Raw genomic sequence first — 21,143 nt, 5'->3', positions numbered from 1 at the left:
AGCGTGTACTTATTTTTTATGTACCAATAACTGTCATGATGGAATCAAGCTTTCCATCTTGTTTCTCAGCTTATTATTTAAAGATAGCTTAGACCAACATTGAGCTCTGACACCATTTAAACCGGTTTAGACAACTCAAGGTGGTAAATTGCAGACAGTGAGGAAATTCACTGCGWTCTTCCCCCTGTCCATTGAGCCTTTCACAGAGCTCTTGCCTGGGCTGTAGAATGCAGCCTGCTAGGCTTTTATGAGATGTGCCTGGCTGAGGAACATAAGCGTCACTGCAGCTCTGCAAGTACACACCCCCCACCAGCATTTCAACAGCATGGAAAGAGTCCATATCAAGAAACTGCATTCCATCAAAATTAGCTTTACAAGTGCTTATTCCGGTTTGCATAAGGGTTTCTGGGTAGAAGGAGAGAGACTTGAGAAGGGTTCATAAATTAGCATTGAGTGCTTAAGTATGAWTTATTGTAGGGAAAAATATTTTTCAGTACTTCATTCTTATTTTTCAGAGGAAGAAAAAAATTCCATGTTACTTCAATGTGAAACAGAACTTCTTTTAACTATTCAGAAAAACCAAAAAGTCGTGATGAAAGAGCCTTGAGGTGCCAACTGTACCAAGCACGCCAATCARGACACACTAAAAATACTTCAGTAATGGCCAGCTTCTGCTTTTTTCCTCTCAAACCCTGTATTTAACATTGTTCTCCTTCACTTAGGAACATTTCCCGTTTTCCAGCTCCCTCTATTGCACCAGTTCTTTCGAAGATTAGGAAATATTACAGAATTTAACTGCAAAAGCTTCATAGGACGTTAAAGCATTAAGCAATTAATTAAGTTTTTCTAATTTACATAAGACTCATACATCTTAATGAGTCACACACTATATCCTTACAAATTTGAAAACAGACACTTTGAAAATATTCCACTTTATGCCGCAGGTGAAGCCGACACACATTTTACTTCGAAATCTGTGTCCTATTATCCACCCCAGCCCCGTGTTTACCTCCCGCACTTCCCTGCGGCGCCCTGGCCACCGGTGATAACTCCGTTTTGCTCCAAAACTTCTGCCAACTTCCTCGTGCCTCGGCGCCTCCCGCTCCCCCCGGAGCAGCCCATTCCCGGAGCGGCTCCTACCTGAACTTCTCGCCGGCCGGCACCGTCAGCCTGTTGAGCTTGTCCATGCCCGTGAGCGCTGCCCCGCCGGGACTCGCTGCCCTGGGCCGGCACCGCCGCTTCCCCGGGCAGGGCAGGGCAGGGCTCGGCTCCCCCTGGGCCGCTCGGAGCGCGGCGGAGGCTCCGCGGGTCCCGCCGGGACCGTACCGTGCCGTACCGTGCCGCGCCGTGCCGTGCAGCGCCGCCGGAGCCTCTCCCGTGCCGGCCGCAGGCACAGCAGAGGAGGGACCCGGTGCTCGGACCGGCCCCGCCCCGCCCGGGTGCTCGCAGGTGGTTCGGGGCCGGGAGCCGAGGAGGAGCCTTTGGGAATGGGGACGCGGGGCCCCGCGGGTCCGCCCCTCCCGGGAGCTGCCGGAGCTGCCGGCTCGGGGCAGGTGAGGAGCGGCGCTCGGATGGGGATGAGACCAGCGGGGACGGTGACCCAATCGCTGTCACCTTCGCCGGCTGCGGGGAGAGAGGCAGGCGCCTGGTTCCTCTTCTCCTCCCCTCGCCTTTACACTTTTGGTTAATTTGKGCCAGGTGGGAACGTGCTGCGTGGGAACTTTTCCTTTCCCAGAGGCTCTCCAGCAAAAGTTAAACTATCATCTTATCCCCATTCTTCTGAATGTAACTRAAGAAAAAAAGTTTCTCACCCTATTTCTTAGACTAAGGAAAGAGAAAACCCTGATCCTTCCAGGGACACGGAACAAGGATGTTCCCACTGAAGATGCAAGCAGMTGACTGTTTTATGGCTCTGATATTTCTGAGCCTGGGACTTTTTGCTTAGTCTTGAGCTCTACCATATTTTCCTCCTTAAAGATGAACTTTGGAGGCAGCTGGTTGCTTCTGAGGYGCAATGTAGGCAGTTCACATCCAGCCTTTATCCCAAAGAATTGATTTATTTGAATTCTGCACCTTTGGAGGGTGGCTCTTACTGCTCTCCTTCTGTATCTTTGGCCTCCCTGCAGCTTATTTTATTAGCTAAGGCTTTTCTAGGGAAGAAACCTAGTAGTTATTTTTTTAAAAAGTATACATCTGCATCATATTCACATGTTTTGATAAGCACATGGTTTGAGGACACACAAAGATATTTCTTGGTGAGATTCTTGTTGCCACTTGGCTAGGTTTTCACATGGAATTCTCCCCAGATTTTACTGACTAAAGTTCTCTCTTGTGAAACTGAAGTAGCAAAACAGACTTTCCTGGHTAGTGCAGGTGACTCTGGGGAAATATCCTGCCATGAGATTTGTGTCTTTGATAGCAGTATCTCTCTGATCTTGACTATTGCTTTTAGTCTCTGAGCTTTCAGCATGGAAATCAKTTGATATTTGAATACAGTATTTTTATAGGGTGGGCTGATAATGTACAAATTGCCTTTTTTGGGGTATCTTAGAAAGTTTGTGGGCTTTAGGGAATCATATAATGTTGAAGGTCATTTTTACTCCCTTAACGTAAATTTGAAAATAAAATTAATTTTGAATTMATTAAAATTCACACTCTGACAATGTGAATAATTGKCTCTGAATAAATTGCTGTGTCACTTTCACTTTTGCTTATATAATTTTTCCACTTATCTGAACACATACCAGAATAAGAGATTTGCTCAGTAGGCTCTTGCAGGGTTTYCCCTTACACAACAACTGCCTCTTGCCTGGCTGTCTCAGAAATCCCAGGCTGTGTCCCTTCAGGATCTTTGGTGGCAGCCTGTCACCTGCAGCACCGTGCTCGTTTCGCCTTATTCCTTCCTGACTCAGCCACAGGTACAGGTGTGAAGCTCTGCAGTGCCCAGTGCTGTCCTTGCAGGGCTGTCACCTCCCTGGACCCGGGCAGGGGTGGCTGCTGATGCCTCGTGCTCTGGGCAGTCCCCGAGTCCCGTGAGCTCAGGGCTTGGTGACAGTTTGACTCACGCAGGATTTCTCATCCCGGTCATCTGCCAGTCCCTGTGTTTGTGTGGCTGTGCAGTGACATGGACTGGGGAAGGARTCCACTACAAACAATCCAGCAAAAAGTCACCAAAATAGGGGGTTTTAGCTGCATCAGGCCTTTAATTTGAATTGGTGCACAGATGTTTGTGACGGTGCAGCACAGGGTGGGAGGAACAGGGTGTGTGACTCTTGGACTGGTACTCCTGCCAAGAAGTTACTCCTAAGAAAATCCTCATTGCACAAGACTTGTTCATGAGATTTTGTGGCACCTGCTTAGCTCTTTCTGGTTTCCCTCCAAGTGAGCCTATCTGGCCATCTGTCCTGCTGCTGAGAATGTGTGTTTAGGTGCAACAACACAGGAAAACCACTAGAGAAAAACTTTAAATAAAGAAGATCATGGCTAAGTCCCCCTAGGCCTCTCCTTTTTGCCCAGCAGGTGTTTTTGGAGGCTGAACTCCTGGCCCATGTTGGGACCGATCCTCTATATGGTCTTTGTAGAGCCCATATGGACAGGGACACTCYACAGTGTCCAGCTGGCAGGGTGGCCCTGCAGACCTGCACCAGGGACAGGGCAAGGAGCAGGAGCTTCCCCATCCCTCCAGCCTTACTCATCAGCCCCAAATGGTGTCTCTGGGGGCCCAGGCTGGAGGGGGGAAGGRCCTGACTAACCCCCATTGCAGGAAACACCCTGCCTTCCTCTTCAGGAGCCCYGGGAGAGCCTGGAGGCGGTGTTGGGTTTGAACCGTGCAGCAAACATAATGTCACGCTATTTTTGTAATTGTAACCCCAGCAACTGCCCCTCTTTGTCATAATGTGYTCATTTGGATAAGGCCAAAGAGGAACTGGGATTTGTTTTGCCATGAGGGTGTCATCCTGCCCATAGTGATGGTTAACAGGAAACTCTCCTCCCCAGCCACAAAGGTCATTTTACGTAGATAGAGATTTGTTTCGAGGGATGCCTGTGTCACCTCCCTTTTCCCTGGCACATCTGGGGGCAGTGGGATTGTGCTGCTGCCTGCTGAGGCATCCCCTGGAAGCCTGGACCAACCTGCACTGCCCAGCTGAGGGACAGGGCCCAGGGCCATAATGGTGTCCCAGAAGAATGCATTTTGAAGTCTTGGATGAGGTGTTTGCAGAGGTGCTCCCACAACACTGGTCCTCTGGAGCGACATCATTGAAGCCTTTTACCTAAACTATATTTTCTTATCTGATGTTTTAAGAACCCACATCCACAGAGACTCTCACTTTTGTGATTGCATAGATAGGCACTAACTTTATTTTCCTGTATTTGGCCGCGAAAGACAGGGGATGAATTCCTGGCACTATTACCTAGCACRGGTATTGCAGTAAATTCCCTTGGCAGGATGGTTTACAGAATATACATGCATTTCTATTTTAAAGTTTTGATGCTCAAAATGCCATTGTARTTTTGAGAAAGGCGCTATAAATGCTTGGGTAGGTCTTCTAAATGTCACTGACTGTTGCAACATAATTTCCTCCAACTGYRACTGYTGTGGCTTAKTTTGGGTTGRTCTCTCTCATCCTCTCCCAATATGACTGCGTAATTCTCCATTTCTGCTTATAAATAAAAAGCAACTTCTTCATCTTGTATGTTCCGAACSAAAACCCATTTTTTATCCCCTCTGCTATTTTCTGCTGTTTATTTCCCCCCAGCTCTTTCCTTCCACATGCTGCCTCATTCTGGTGGCGTGTTCTGGTTTCCGTTTCAGAGCTATGAGGCCATTGAGGCATGGTCAAAATAAAACTTGCTCCAGTTCTCTATATCCTATTGTTAAGATCATTTGTGGTTTGACTTTGAATTTCTGAGTAGATAAAAAAAAAAACTGTAGGAGAGAAAGAAAGGGTCAGATGACTTGTCGAAAGCATTTTAGTTCTTGGTCAGTGATGTCCGTAGATGTGAACAAGCATCTTCATGCAGAGCCAATTTTAGAGAAATGATTTGGTTATCACTGACAAGACTGGTGTTTTTTCTTGCCTGAAAGTTTCTCTCTGACTCTTTTATGACTATTTTTCTTATTTCCACTGAAATACCTTTTAGCCCATAATATATATGATGATTTTGGGATTGTCAGGRGTTCCTGCTGAAGCTACTAAAGATGAGTATAATATACTGCTCTGCATATCCTCCTTTAAGATTCATGAGTTTTGAAGCTAACACCTTTTTATGGAGACCATTTGTCTTAATTCAGGTTACAGATTTTGACTGTGTTTAGTCTAGGGAACCCAGGGGCCTRTTTGAGTTCCTGATATGGGTTGATGCCTGAAGCCACATCCTGACTGCAGGTGGGGTGAGGCTCAGTGGTGCAGCAGCATCCACCCATGGCCTCCTCTGCATGGCAAGAAACCCTAGGAACATGTCCCAGGTAGGAGCTGTGGACAGGAGAGATGGCCATCAAGCTGCAGGAAAGAGTGGAAAAAGTCCAAGCCGGGTATAGTCACAACCTTGGCTCTCAGCTGTCATTTCTGAACCTCTAGGGTTTCACATGGTTGAAATAAAAAGCAGACAATTTTAAACTCTCTCATATAGCATAAACATTTAGCAWTGAGAAGCTAAATAAAAAGAACTGAAAGTAGATTAGTTTAAAACAACAATTTACAGTAAATCTCTTGAATGTTTATTTTTGATGCTTTGAGGAGACAGTGCTGTGTCAAAGGATCTTAATCTATGCATGACTACTCAAAAAGAAGCTATTTTTTACAGATTTCATTAATGCTCATAGATACAGTCTAGTGCCTTCAATGTATATAAAACTGCCAAAAAAAAAAAACCTGATTTGAAGTAAGCAATCAGTTTGATTACTAGGTTTCAATTTTATTCATAACATGTCCATATAAGACTTTTTCTCCCAGTCATGTTAGAAAACCCATTTYTTAACCCTTTCTCAATTAACAAAGTTTTCTCTCCAATGTTATTAGATATTATTGGGCCAAATCTTTTTTTTCTTAGAAGCACTCAGGAGTCAAGGATGCAACTGTTCTATATATGAAAGAATTCATCAAGAGAATTTCATGGACAACTTGTCTTGCCAAGTGTATTCTTTGATTTTGACTTCCCTACCTCTGGGGAATGTGGAGAATCACAGGATGTTGCACATTTTGCACTTTAAAAGACAGCTTTGTGAGCTTTTGCTTGGCTTTTCCTTTAGGAGGTCCTGACAAAAGAGAAGCACTCCAAGCTCTCCTGAGCAATATGGAAAATGATTGATAATTCACTTCAAACTATCTGTCTGATTTTACTGTCTTGGGGTCATAGTATTTCACCTAGCTCAGAGGTACTACTCCCTGCTTAAGTCTGCACACTGTCTATAATCTCAGATTGATAATTACTTCAAAGAGAGTATGTATTCATATGTGAAGGACTTTATTTAAAAGATGTATCTACTGCTTGAGCTCTGATTTTGTACTGTTGGATTAACACTAAAGGGAGAGCTCCAGCCACAGAAGCAGTGTTATGTGAATGTAAATATAACTGCTCAGTAACAGGAATTTGGCTTGATCAGTCTGTGTCCACATGAAAGTTAGGAAATGATTGCCACAGCTCTCTTTTGCAAGGGTGTGGAGTGAAAATAGCTCAAACTGGTGCCATCTGCATCAGAAAACAACCCAAGTACAAACCACCTGAATCTGAACTGCAATCTGTAGTCATGTTGCAGGCTCGAATTTTTCCTGACAGAAATGTGTTGTTTGAAAGTGTTTTGTGTGTACTTGGTTTCTTCTGCTTTGAGACTGTCTGTAGGAAGATGTGCCAGCAATGGGCTGTAGCAGYGAAGAGCAGAGGGGAAACAGAGAGTTAGCACTAGACTGTCACATGCTGCCTGTGAGGGTTTTGTGCTTGATCATATGGATCTGAATGCAAATTTGTGGTACTTTATACCAGGCCAGAAACACACTCAAACTCTATTGTTTAAAATGATGTCAATTTAGACATGGTTTTTTGCCCCCTCAATTTCTATTTTGGTTGACACACTGCCTACTTAACTTACTATTCGGTGTCCCGTAGCTGTTTTTTGGAAAGCATGAGTTAATGGAACGTGATTTTTTGTGATATTCTCTATATTTTCTACTTACTGACTGCTACAAACAGGTGAAACTGTTCTGCTTTATGTTTAAGATAATACGTTTTTTTTTCTATATGACATTTTTTCCAACTAATATATTTAAATGGATCTTTTTCCTATTCCAGGATGCATATATGGCATTTTAAACTAGAAAACACTCTTGTACAGGGAAAGTTACATGTGGCCTTCAGTTGTGTCTTAGCAGATGAGAGGAGGGTACATTTTTTTCCCCAAGTGTTCTTAAATCATATTGATTTTCAGAAGTTTTAGTCTCCTCACTGGGGTTTAAATGACTCAATACAAAAGTGTTGGTTTTGGAAGRCTCCTATCAACAGCCCTAGGAATTTTAAAACTGTAATCCTTTATCACTTTGGATACCAAATGGCATATTCAAAGCTGGTCTTATGGTACTAGTAATAGTAGATGTATTTGAAAACTCAGCTCTATCTTTAATTGAATGGGTTTGGGTTTGTCATTAGGTTTACTGAAGGAAACGGGTCATACATGTTGGCATGTACTGCAGGCAAAGACATGAAAACAGTAAATTCAGTAGGATTTTCTCATGAAGAGTCTTSTGAGCAAACACATTTTAGCACCTGCTGAGAAAATGTGTTTTATTTCTCTGGGGACTGTGCAAAAAGCTGCACTTCTGCTTTTCAGTTTTACTGTCATCTGTTCCATATGCACACAGAAACACAAAATTTGCTCCTGCAGACACACTAATTATTTAATGTCAAACTCCGAGCGTCTCCCATTGTCTCAAAGGCAGTGGCTTGTGTKGGGGTCAGGTGACAGCCACAGTTGGGAACAGCTCTACTTGTGCTCCAAAGCTGACCCYCTTCCAGCAGCCAAGGGTGACTGCAATGGAGATACCCCTGACTGGCCAGCCTTATCTCATTCTGACCCTAAACATGGAAGTGGGGGGTGTAGGGACAAAGGGYTCTTTGCAGACTGGCAAGCCATGCTGGTTTCTGCCTTTTCTGCAGAGCTTGCACACCCTGCTCTCCTTCCTCTCAGCCCTTGTTGCAGTAGGATTAAATCGGACAAGTTTGYTTTCCCATCCATCCTCCTGTTTGTGGTACCCTGAAGGGTACCCAGGAGGCCTCTGTGGGAGCAGCTTGGGGTATTTGGCCTTGGAATCGAGAGTGAGACTCAGGGCAGGGAAGGATCAGGGAGAAGCAGTGGTTTGTGTCCTTCCTTTCAGCAGGTGCCTACGAGCATCAGTCAGCATTCAGGCACAGATGGTGAATGGTCTAAATGTGTTTGAGTCCCTGTTGACAAAATAGCTCACACAGACAAAGGGTTGCACAAGTTTTTAAAATTTCAAAGTGRAAGGAATGTCTTGAAATAAGGATATTTTTGTATAGTGCTGCTACATACACTATTATGCCTTCAGAATCTGGAAAATGCTGAAAAAACGATGATTTTTAAACCACTTTCCTGCACTGGCCTGTAATACTTACAGCCAAGAGAAAGGGTTGGTGGGCGTATTCTCTGGCACAGTTTGGTAATCTGCACTGCTTCACTGACCATTATTATGCTGTCTGAGCATTTTCCTCTTCCTGCTTAAGAGTGGGAAAAATAATTTTGTCTGTAGTCCTTTCTATTTCCACATTTCCATCTGCTCAAGACTGCTCTCTCCTGTTCCCTGGATAACTGGAATTGCATGACACTGTGTTCTGATAGCAGAGATGTCACCAAACATAAAAGGTTTCAAAAGTCTTTTCCACACAAAAATGCAGTGAAAATAAAGTGAACCACCTTAAAAAAACTCAAAAAAAAAAAGAAAACAACGAAACAAAGAAAAACCCAGCAAAGAAGGAAGCCCCAAACAAACAAAAAGAAAAGAAAGTAATATGATTAGGGACATGGGGGACTTTCTAAAGAAAGAAATTATTCTCTTATTAATGAAAAAGTATCAAACTACTATATGAAATAATAACCAGAGAACATTTYATGAGCAAAGATAAACAGTTTAATGGAATACTCTCTTCTGGAGAAAAATTGGTCAGACTTGTAACTACAGCCATGAAATTTTTCTGTTGTCTAAGGCTGCAAATTTTGTGGATTGTTGCTAAGGATATGTTTACACAGTTGGYAACTTTAATTGCATTAAGACCACAAAACTGTAGCAGATGAATTGGAATGCTACACTATATCAGAAAGGGTTATTATTTTTATAGATCCTAATGTGAAGCATTTATTGCTGTAGTACATCATTTAAAAGAGTTACTTCACAAGTTTGTGGTCATATGAGCCTGCATCTTTCCACTCTCAGAGGATATTGCGAGGAAAAAGTCTATTTACTATCAACACTGGATTTCTGAATAACTTCCCTTCAGAATTAAAATACAAAGGAAACCCACTCAGAAGTGAAAGCAGAAAGAAAATATGATAGAAGTCTAGATATAAAGAACCACATATATGTAAATTTGAATATCCATTATACTGCACTGTATTATTCATAAACAATCTTCCCTTTTATTTATATATTGTTCTAATAGACAACAAGAAGGTTACTGCATTGAGTAAATTGTAATTTAAAATATTTTGTGTTTAAAGAAAGTTTCTAACTGTTAGTTTAGAAATAATATGCATAGATGGTAGTTGTACAAGATAATTTATTTCTGGTCATTAGTGAATTTTAACAACATCTGCAGCATGGATTTAGATATTTAACACCTTTCTCTGTATTGTAGGTATCTGCCTGGGGTTATGTCATACATTCGAAACAATCCTGTTTGTTTTGACATAAAGATGTTGAGTCAGGATTATGTTTATAAACAGACTGGTGAGTGTAGACAAGTTTGTTATTTACTGTTTCGTAATTTGAAACTACTCACAAGGTGTATATTATTTGTGTAATTTGGCTGTAATGTGTTCATATTAGTCAGCAAATAGGAAGACAATAGTGATATAGCAGAGTCTTCCAGGGAGAAGTTATGGGTTTTTAAGGTGTCTTTTCCCTTAAGTGTGATTTCTTTCAYGCCTAACCTTTCCTTCAGGTTGCTTAACTTGCATCATTCTGTTCACAGGAGAATTGCTCCTKTTATGAAAAAAAATACTCAGAGTATCACGAGCTTCTAAAGAAATGATAGATTTCTCTTACTATTCTCATTCCTGGTGGGACTGACAGTACCTGAATGGAGGTGCCCAGTGTAATTCAGTTTGTTTCAGCGTGGTCCATGGGGTTTTACAGCCCAGTGACSTACGGCTCACACACGTCAATGGAGGCACCCACCCGTACCCATCTGCTCGTTCTTGTCTTCCCTGAGCATCTGGTGCAGGCTGCTGCCACCAATGTCACCTGACACACACCTTTGGGCTCACCCAGAACTGCTTTACCTTACGAAAGCTGATACTCAAAGATGTCAGAGTTGAAGGAAATGCCGTAATGGAGGAACGACAAATTGAGCTTGGTTTAGAATGAGTTCTAAGCCTRAGTGTCTGCTGGAGCTCTGCTGTGGGGCATTGGTTGTGAATGARCAACACTTCAAATCTGCCCAGAAAATGGGCTTTCCCAGAAACTGGTGTTCCATCCTGTGGACTCTGCAAGGTACATGACAGGTATAGATCTGTACAGATATATTGGTTTTGTCTTAGGCTGGTTTGGGAGCATTTACATCTTTAATCCTGAAGAATTTATTCCCATTGTTCACCGTGGTTAACAGAGGATCTGATACTATATTCACCTTGATGATGGTAGAAAAGGGTTGCTGGAAAGACATCATTTTTGAGGTCTGTGATCAGAAATTAGCTGTATTTGTTATTTCTCAATGTTTACTTAGCTGCCTTTTTTTTTGTTTTTAAGGGAAAACCTAATAAAATAACAATATGTTGGAGGTGAMTGATACATATTTGGTGCTCCTTTTGATTAAAAGATGAAATTGTTTAAATTTGTTGGTTTATCTGTGATTTTGAATAAATCCCTGGAAAGGGATAATTTAGCAGAGAACACCTGTAAGACTATACATGTGAATCATACTTCTATTTCTTTAAAAATAAAAAATAATTCTAGGAAATAATTGGCTTCAGAAACTTTTTTTTCAGTGTGCATTTAAATCTATTTGWGGGCTATATGTGGATGTTATTTGTACCAATAATATAAAAGGAATATAGCTTGTAGTTCATGTTGACATTTTAAGCAATGCAGAGAATTCTTTTACTTCTGTTCTTGAACTGTAATACCTATTAATTAAAGCAACAGTATGGATATCTCTTATATTCTCATGTACTTCTTTGAACATTATTCCCTGAGCCAGAGGAAGGAGAGGAGGGACTAATATACTGATAAAGGTAATTAATTATATCAGCCAGATCAGTGATTTAGAAAWGGATTGATTACACTTACGAGATGTATGGTAAGGTATATTAACTCAAATGGTAATATATTTTTAGGTTACAGTCTGTGTTCTGAGAGCTTGCTAAAATAATAAAAAGCCATGAAACTGAGCAGTGAGGAACTAAATAGGAGAAATGACAGAGCTGTGGTAGCAGGTGTCTGTCAAACTCAGTGCCAGAATAGTGAAGAAGAAACTGAGACCTAATGCTCTGTCAAGGATATCATTGGAGAGTACCTAAAATGGCAGTGGGTAGAGGAGAATGGAAAACAGGAAAGCTGCTATAGAACTGTAAAATACGTAAAATTTCTTTTTTTTTTTTTTTCTCCCAGAATTCTTGGCTATTAAAAATAGAAGGAGATTGTCAGGGTTTGAAAAATCAGGCATGGCTTCTGGAAGAATAAAATAAAATATTTTTAAAGTCAGATTAAATAATACTGTTTCATTATAACTTTTAGCAGCAGAATCAGTCCAGACCAAGACAAATTTGGACAGAGAGACTAACCCACCTCCTTACTATGGAGAATGTTCTTTAATGCCTCAGTCCTCCAGGAGGTTGATGAAATAACCTGCAAGATGTGGTCTGAGTAGTCCTAAACTGCRGCATCCTGCAGGGAAGCTGCTGTTAGCATGGCAACTCTGGCCATAGCGTGACCTGAGAACAGTTCCCCTCTTCAAGAATTCAGAGCATATCAGAATTTTATTTCTACAAATTATAAACAAAAATCAAAACTGTAAAGTCAAAGTGTTTATACTGGGGTAGGGGGTGGGGAGCATGGTGCTGGGGCTGGTGACAACTGAGCATCTCAGGAACAAGATATAGAGCTACACCTTGAGACAAGATATTTCTGGTCATGTGCAGCATCCATTAGAATAATCTACCTGCTCCTGGCAGCTGAGCAGCTCCTGTGTTTGATGATAACTCCTCAGCTCCTGTACTGCACCCAGTGCAGGTGTGCAGGTGCTCTGAAGCACTGAAAATGCRAATGTTAGCATGAAGATGCTTTTGACTCATAATTTCATGGATATGTATGTTAGGATGCTGTCTGTGTTTAGGTGGCTACAGGTGATCTGCCCAGAGAGGCTCTCTGCTGCCCTGCACCCTGTGTTTCTGAGTGTCAATGCATCTGCACGCAGTTWTGCACAAGTGCTGCCATGTCAGTGKCTGTGSTGTTGCTAAGGTCATCCTACGTTCCTCACACTGGTTGCTCTTGCAAAGGGACTTTATAAGGAAGATGCTAATAAAAAAATGTTTATTTGCATGCTGAACACAATTTCTGCATTTTTTGGGGGGCAAATCTTTGAAATACTTGTTTTTGGCGAAGAGATTAATTCTGTGGGTTTCAGGCAGTTGGGTTTCAGGTCTTGAATTCTGTTGCACAAGGGGCTGCTGTGGCATTCCTACCAAGTGCACTTCGTCTTTTCCAGGCCAGCTGCACTGAGCATTCTCCTCTGAAGCTGTTTCAAGTGTCTGGTTGCTGCAGCCCCAACTSTCTGCCTTGCAGCTGCACCAGACCCTCCTGCTACGGTCCCTTCACTTCTCCTTGCAGCTCATCTCTACTTTGCCTGTCTTGCTGAGTCTGTTTTTAAGTACTGCAGTTTTCATTGTTTAGTATAATCTCAACCTGTTCTTTTCTAATATCTGAATTGAATAAAGTTTACGTGATTTGGTGTAATACTTTCCTTCATCATCTTAGAAATGACAGACGACCTGACATCACAGCACAAAATTATGAACTAACGAATGAAGCTCCACATGCCTATACAAAAGCAAAAAGAGGTTGTGTTTTCACTCACTTTCACGGGGCAGGTCTAAAGCAAGAAGAATGAAATGACTCTTCTGCAGAGAGCATAAATATGTTGGTAACACACTGTAAATTAAATATTGTATTTCTTTCAAAAATGGAGAGGACTCCAGTTTGGGCACTTGGAGCAAAATGAGCCCAGACATCTGTTCTGTTTTCTGCCCAGTGTGTACTTGAGCTGGGGCACATGTGGAATTCTGCTAAAATGAGATTATAAATTAATAGCCCTTCACACTTCATTGCTTCAATGAGCCACAAGTTATTTTCTTCTGGTTTTGAGTCCCAGGTGCAGCACTTTCTGACTAACAAATATGATTTTCTAAAAGGGAAGAAAGGCCAGTGAATTGAAACTACAACAACCTCTTCTCTGTATACAGTGGTGTAATAGAGAAAAGGAAAGCACATCAACTGACAGCRTGGAGGAAAGGGATCCTGTCCATCCTCCACCAGATGTTAGTGAAGAAGGAGTTTGTGATTTGGGCAACAGCTTACATTTCTGGATTAATTCTATAATTTTCTGATTTAGAAATAGTTCTGACCATAAATGAGTGTTAATGTACAATGAAAAATCATGGGGCTGAAGAAGAGGAGATTCTGGAGATGCTTTTAGGCTTGCACTGATTCATTTATTATATAAATGTATGTGTATATATACATTATTCAGCTAAAGCTGCAACATCTGTGCCTCTCTCTTTGCTTTCCTAACTCAGATAGGGAGAACAAAATGTGCCAAGAAGATACTCAGACAGCTTGAAACTCATTTCCAACACAGGCTTCAAGGGTGTTGGGAAGATAATTTGGGATGTTCCCTGTCATTTTCATACTCTATCGGTTCTTTAGTGACCTCCAGATAATAAAATACAATATTAAAGATATAATTTCATATTACCATATTAAATATGGTATTTAATCTGTTTGAGAATGGGATTATATTTAATAAGAAAGGACAAAATTAATTTATTTCATTGGAGTTTCCCAGTGCAATTTTCATGAAAATGGAAAAATTCTCCACAATACTGAAAATATCTTTACCTCGAGGCATTCCTCATAATTAAAATAGCGATAATTCAGTCTAGCAGTGGTATGTGCAAAAGGAAACCTTTTGTCATATATTCTTTCTGCTGAGCCCAGGGGCGGGAATATAGTACACAGAACCACAGGAATTAACCACTGCCAAGTTAGTTCCCACTTTAACCACACCTGCACTACTGTAGCACAACAACATCTGAAACACTTCCATTGCTACTTGAAAAGTGGTAGAACCCCATCAAATATCTTCATGTCAGGACTTGATCATAGAAAATGAGTGTATTCTGTGTATTTTTGTACTTTTCAACTTTTGGGAACTACTACTACTATTTCTAGCATCGTTTTCAAAGACTGAATGCTGTTTGAATTACATTCTCCYGAGGATTCCGGTGATTCTTCTATACAGATACCTGTTTTCTCTCTGTAAACTCTGCCAAATATAGTTTCTAGCCACATCTTTATGCTCCTTAGTTGTGAGAGGGCCTTTCCTCGAGGAGTTGGTATCATTGCAAAAGTCTCCATTGCTCATGACAGGATGGAAGAGGCACTGCTGCAATGCAAGTGTCTGTTGCCCCCTTTCTGCTGCAGATGTATAATATTTTCTGTGAAAGAAGACAGGATGATGGTACCTTGCTGAGCATATATTTCTTAGATCCTCCTGTGAACAGGAGAATATTCAGAATTCATTCTAATCTTCAGGCAATGGCTGTTTCTGTAAATATTTGCTGCCTAGACAGATTTTTCTCATAGCCTTTCTATGCTAAAAATGACTAGATAATACATAAAAATGTGTTTTGAAGTAAAATTCAGATACTTTTTTCCCCCCTTTGGAATGTTCATAGCTGCCAAGGAAGCATCCTATGATATGTTTTTGTGATACTAAAGTTCTGTACTGGAAACCAGTTCTGGTCTCTTTTAGGCATTGTTTTTTATTGGAGGTCTCTCTKTATGAAGAGGTATCTTCTGAATTTCCAGCCCTGGCCTTTTGCAGTTTTGGGAATAAGTGGAGATTTTTCAGTGACATTTAAGCTACAATAAAACCTAAGGAAAGCAAGGAACCAAATATACATATTTAGACATAAAACATTTAGCCTGAGTCATCACCAGTATTTAAAGGATATAGGGTAATAAGAAACCRTTATGGTATATCCCAGAGATAGGGGAAAATCTTTCCTCCTTACTAACTATTGGCACAGAAGTCATCTACTGACTTTGTTTTACAGCTCAAAGCTTTCTCTGGCGTGGGGGAAGTCCAAATGCAGATTGTCTGCACAAGACAAGATTCTTGTACTGCTGGAACTTGCTTAATCAGACAGCAAAAGCTCTTCATCTTTATTATTTTTTAAGGAAACAGACTAGTCGTAATAGAAATTAATTTTGTCAGTATATTTGTTAGGATTTGTCTTTGGTTAAGTGTATTCWAGTGTTGATGTCTGTTTAAAAGCTCAAAAAGTTAATTTTCCACATTAGGTTGTTTACCTTCCTAAGGAAGAAATAGAAGAAAAATGGGAGTAGAGATGGAAGGACAAAAAAAGGTGTTAATGTGTAACATTTCTTGTTTTTGCAGTTTGAACTATGCAAGTGCAGACATCTCAAGTGGAACACCTCAGCATTGSAAAGGTACTCCCCTGGTATGCAAGAGCTCTTACAACTGAGAATTTATTCATATGATTCAGGAAAAGATGTTRCCTACTCTTGGAAGGCGAGCATGGAAAATTTCAGTTTGGAGTTATTAAAAGTTATGATCAAATAAAATGAACAAGATGTTAGAAACGAATCTAGAAATCACTCTTAATTACAGAATACTTACTTGATTTAAGAATAGCACATTTTTCTGGATATACCATAAATTCCTGGTAGAATAAAGTAATAACATATTTCACAGAAGTGAAAATTGGTAGATGTTTATTTCAAGCAAAGGAGATCAAATGCTGCCCACACCATAATTAAACAGAACTTGTAATTATGTGTTCTGCAACASAGCTCGCTTATTACCCAGGATCTTCCATAACTGCCTGTTGCTATACACAAATGGTAAACTCAAGACTTGACACCTCAGCCCTGATTTGCAGGAGAGGATTTCTCATTTACCTGACAATCTGTCACAGCCAGAACAGGCTTCTGAATTTGCACATGATAGAAAGCACCGATTTTGTGATGAAAAATTTCAGTCCTGATTTTGTAAAATAGTCCCCAGAGCTCCCAAGCTGAGAGCAAAATTTATTCTGAGTTTGATCTGGGATGGTTTTCTAATCACATTAGCTATAAAGGCAGCCTTTTAATTTCATGGTCTCTGAGAAAATGAAACTTGAGTAAACTGAAAGCATTATGAAAAACTTCTGCGTAAATATCTGATACTATAAGTCTTGGACTATCTACACTGAGGTGATGGAACTGTAATTACATTTCTTCTTGAGATGTGCTTCTGAATTTTGGATGTTTATARTTGAGTTTTAGCCTATGTGCCAGGTTTTGCTAGGGTTATAAATACCAATCTRACTTGCACAGCATGACAGCACATTTGGAAAGGCCCTAAGCTCCAGTATCCTCACCTACCTGTGATATGAATTTGATTATGGTACCTGCACTCTCTTAAGGAGAGCTCCTGAGTGTGGCATGATGATCTTCTATATAATGCTCTCTATAAATAAATGTTAACACTGACTGAACGAGCCCATGACTGCAGTCTGTGGGATTCTTGAAACTCCTTTCATGGCAAGTGTCTGGAAAGTGCAGCTGTACTTTTGAGAGTGAGGAATAATGCATGTTTTAGTTCACAGAGCATTTACAGCCTCGTAGACTTAGAATTTTGTGGAAAACAAGAATACCAAGTGTTAACTAGAATGGGGAAAGGCAAAGAAATTTTGCTCCTAACTCCTGCCTTATGAAGCCTCAGGAAGAAACTTTCATAAAGGCAGAGACCTGAAGCACTGGCCAATGCCAGGAGAAACACAGGATTTCAGTCTTACCTTGTCTGGCAATTATTCAATTTCTGTTTATCTGCCCTTAGTGTTTTGGCCCATTGGGAATAACCTGTTCTCTGAACATGCTTGGGCAAGCCAGTTAATCTGTTTTGAGTGGATCAATGTAGATCTGCTGCAGTTAAACTGAGTGCTAGAAACACAGGCAATTTTTGCAATGGCAAGTAGTACAATGCAAGAGTAACAGATTTTAGAGTGGAAGCTGGTATTAGGGATATGACATCCACACTGTGAATTTAAGGAATTTCAATGCTATGGACAACAGAATTCATATGGCAAGAAACTTTTGTTATTCCAACATATAATTTGAAAATTCAAAGCTTGAATGCCCATATCAGTAGCAGTGCAAATCTTGGCCTCAGTTCAATCAATATATTTCTGTTTGCCCCAATATTGTAGCAGATAAGATTCACGTCTATCAGAAACAGAAGACAGATCCTTGGTTGACTTTATATTAAGCCTCTACATTTTCTCTCAAAATGATGTCCTGTTAGACTCAATTGCTTTGCAAGAAAGTWCTTTGATATTTTCTTTACTCATCTAGTTAATCATTAAATTAAACCCAGAAGAATATTTACCTATGCTCTCAACAAATTCCCATCAATAGGAATAGGTAATTTAATGGGTAAAAATGCCTCCAAATTCATCCAATTTCTTACCAATAGTGTGGAATTCAGAAAACAATTTGTAAATGGATCAATGTTTTCCCAGCTAATGGGAGAGGGGAAAGCCACATGGAATAATAACAACCATTTGCTGAAGAACAGCAACACACAATATTAAACTGAAGTTTTCTTGATTTTATTTGCTCACAGAGAAAATTCCCTAATATTATTTCCGTGTAGTACTACAAGAGAAATAATATATTTGAACATTGAGGATATCCTTTGAAGTGAACTCGATTTGTCACAAATTATATGAAGGCATTTCTCAACTGTTATATSTATATTTGCTCATTCACTACTGTATTTAAATTGTATTGGAATTAAACTGATCACTTACATTGAACTCTAAGTAGCAGATGAACAAATTCTGAAAGTTTGACCTCAAATACCATACAAGCAAAGAGCCTTTGTGCTCTAGGATAAGTTGAACTTGTACTTTTCCTAATATTATGGCTGTTCCTTTCTGTTCTGARRAAGAATAACACCCAGCATCTGSTGCAGAAGAGACTTTYGTCAGCTGATCTGAACCAYGGCTCTTGTAAACAATCCAGGATCCTAATCCTAAGGAAGTGCAGCCCCTGACAATTAATGTTAAAGTTCACATGAGCAGGAGGTTTCAATTCTCATTTTTCCTAATTTATTAACAGAGAAACTGTTGGAGTTCAACAGTGTGTTAGTCATTCAATAGGGAAAGAGAAAATAATGAGACACTTACGGCTGGTGCATTATTTTGAATCGGCTCAGCTCATAMTCTGATATACTCTGAAAAGAGAGAAAACAGGTTTTATAGTTTAAATGAAGATCATTTTAATCAAGAGCAATCCATGAAGTGAAATACATGGTATTTTTAAAAGTGAACTAAGMAAAGACCTGAAAAATCAGTTTTTAGTTTTGTAGCTACATGCTTGTGTCATCTTGGTTAATGCTTAACTTTTTGTTATTGGCCTGTTGTAACATTTCTAGAAAGCTGATAGCACACACTGCATTGTCAAACTGGAATTTTACTGGGCATGTGGTGGATTAAATTAGGCTGGTTAATGAATCATTCAAAAACTGATAAGCAAGCCATTTAATGTGGTCTCTTCACAGAATTTATTTCGTTTTCTTACTCAAATCAGCAGATTAGTATAACAATGGTTGAGTGGAAGATACTTTAACAATGGCTGGGATATTTTTAACCTCATGTTTGKTCTGGTCTTGTTCTAAAGTTCTGCATGACTTCTCAACCCACGAAAAGCYGGTAATGAATAAGAAATAACATTTGTAGTTTGCTACCTTGGCACATGAAATGCCATTCTAGTACTGAACAAGTTAATTCAGGTACTGGAAACAGTTTCACCAGATTTCAGCAGTTTGTGTTGCTCTATTTACCTTTCACCTCAGTGTCACAAGAAGTCCCTGCACTACTTCTGATGTTCAAGGTAGTGTGCAGCTYGCAGTCAAACTTCTTCAGAGTTTTAAGTTAGTCTAAATGAAACCTTTTATTTTATCTATGGATTTTCCTTTACTGAAAAATTTCCAGTAAGTCTGTGGATTGTACCAAGTGTGGCATTACATGTTTTCAGTCCAGAAACCTTCTAAAACGAAAATGCCCCCTTTTTCAAAACGTGTCCATTGAGTAGATGCAATGCTAGCCCTCAGTCTATTTTTGTGTGGGGAAAGGCGAATCAAGTTGCCTGTTTTCTCACACTTCCTAGTCACTTCATAGTGGATGTGAAATCTCCGAAACAGATACTTGCCAGTGAACTCAGTGATTTTGGGTTCATTGTAGTAGGACTGATATTTGCCCACTCTATCTGGCTTTTTTTTCTGAATAATGCCTCACCCATCAGGCCCAAAACAAATTATTTTGACTTTTCTCTCACCATCTCATCAGCATGATAGATGTGTTTGTATTGGGCATACAAATGGAGATACTAGTAATAAGCATATGAGAAGTTCAAGTGGAGAACATATCCATTCTCAGAGAAAACATATTTCCTCAGACTACATTTAAATTGCAGTGAATCTCTGCATTTCATTGACATATTTGTTGTAAAATTATGCCATTTCAGACAGTAGAGAACCCCCAGCAGTTAATACTTAGCTTGTAATTATATTGTAACGAAAAGCAGCTGCATATCTGCATGTAGTGGGTAYGGTAATTAGCAGGTGACCCTGCAAATCTAGAAACCACCCCATTCCTGAGGAAATTTCAAACTGCATTCAGCTGTGTGATTGCCATGCAGGCAGCTCCTTCAGCTGTTAGTGATTGCTCACCAGATTGCCTCTGTATATAAGTGACCAGCAGCAACAGGGGCATTTCCTCACCTTCTCTCTGCACTTTTCACGAGGAGGAGGAGCCAGCTCTGCTTTTTATTGTAAGATCTCTCTTTTTTTTTTTATATATATATATGTATAACAGAGAATTTAAACTTTTGCTTGCCTGCATTAAGATTGCCAGGGGTTTAATGGCTTGCTGATTTCAGAGCACTAACTTGTGCAATTTTCTGTCCTTCTGAGATGCTCTTTGTAGGAATGTGCTGCTTAAGYGCAGCTGCCTTTCCACACAGGCAAGTGCTGGTCAGATCCAGCATTTTTTAAACTTGTGATRGAGCTTGCTAGAGAGGGAAGCTATGGATCTGAGCAGTTCCTTTATTGGGGAATGTTTTATGGAGAGATTTTTAACTTGTTTCTCATCCCCCTCCCCTGGGACAATCTTCAGTATGGGGGTTAAGCTTTGTGGCTCCCTAAGGTTTGAGATGATTGATATCCATGGGTCTAGCTGAAAGCTTTTTTTTTTTTTTTAATTTCCTTTACTAAAATGCACTATTGATTGAAACTAAGAGCTGYTGCTGCTTTTTAGCAGCACAATTCTGGTCCTAGGAAAGAGTACAAAAATATCTTGCAAACTCAACACTTTTGAAATGACACAGTAGCTTCTGTAGAAAGATGACTAATGCTTCCAGGTTTTAATTAACCATTGCTTCTGTTGTTGCTTAGGATGTACATTGTTAGTGATTCATATTGGCATGAATGGAACAAGCTGCAAATGAATATGTGTGATAAAGAAGAAGTTTAAGTATATTCTTTCCTGGAGGCATTTGGGCTGCCAAATATACCATGAGGAACTAAAGGGACAGGTTGTTTTTTGTTTTAATTGGGCTTTTTTTTTTTTTTTT

At 40.2% G+C, this 21,143-nt stretch overlaps 1 protein-coding gene and 1 long non-coding RNA gene across 6 annotated transcripts in view; one reads left to right on the top strand and one right to left on the bottom strand.

The window, feature by feature from the left end:
• Positions 1 to 21,143, bottom strand: part of BLNK (B cell linker) — an 80,982-nt gene that overhangs the window by 35,961 nt on the left and 23,878 nt on the right. For 3 of the 5 annotated variants that reach the window (XM_057380976.1, XM_057381001.1, XM_057381010.1), the window contains exon 3: positions 18,698 to 18,744. In XM_057380976.1, the coding sequence (XP_057236959.1) occupies positions 18,698 to 18,744 (47 nt within the window). The other 2 variants (XM_057380993.1, XM_057380984.1) reach the window with 2 other exon arrangements.
• Positions 20,989 to 21,143, top strand: part of LOC130582368 (uncharacterized) — a 35,332-nt gene continuing 35,177 nt past the window's right edge. Inside the window, exon 1 of the long non-coding RNA XR_008966306.1 lies at positions 20,989 to 21,104. This is a non-coding gene — a long non-coding RNA (uncharacterized LOC130582368). The remainder of the gene's footprint in view (positions 21,105 to 21,143) is intronic.

The sequence above is a fragment of the Malurus melanocephalus genome, unplaced genomic scaffold (genome assembly GCF_030028575.1).
Source record: "Malurus melanocephalus ecotype Western Australia unplaced genomic scaffold, MMel_1.1 scaffold_12, whole genome shotgun sequence".
In the NCBI taxonomy this organism is placed as follows: Eukaryota; Metazoa; Chordata; class Aves; order Passeriformes; family Maluridae; genus Malurus; species Malurus melanocephalus.
This window is presented reverse-complemented; position numbering and strand designations above follow the sequence as displayed.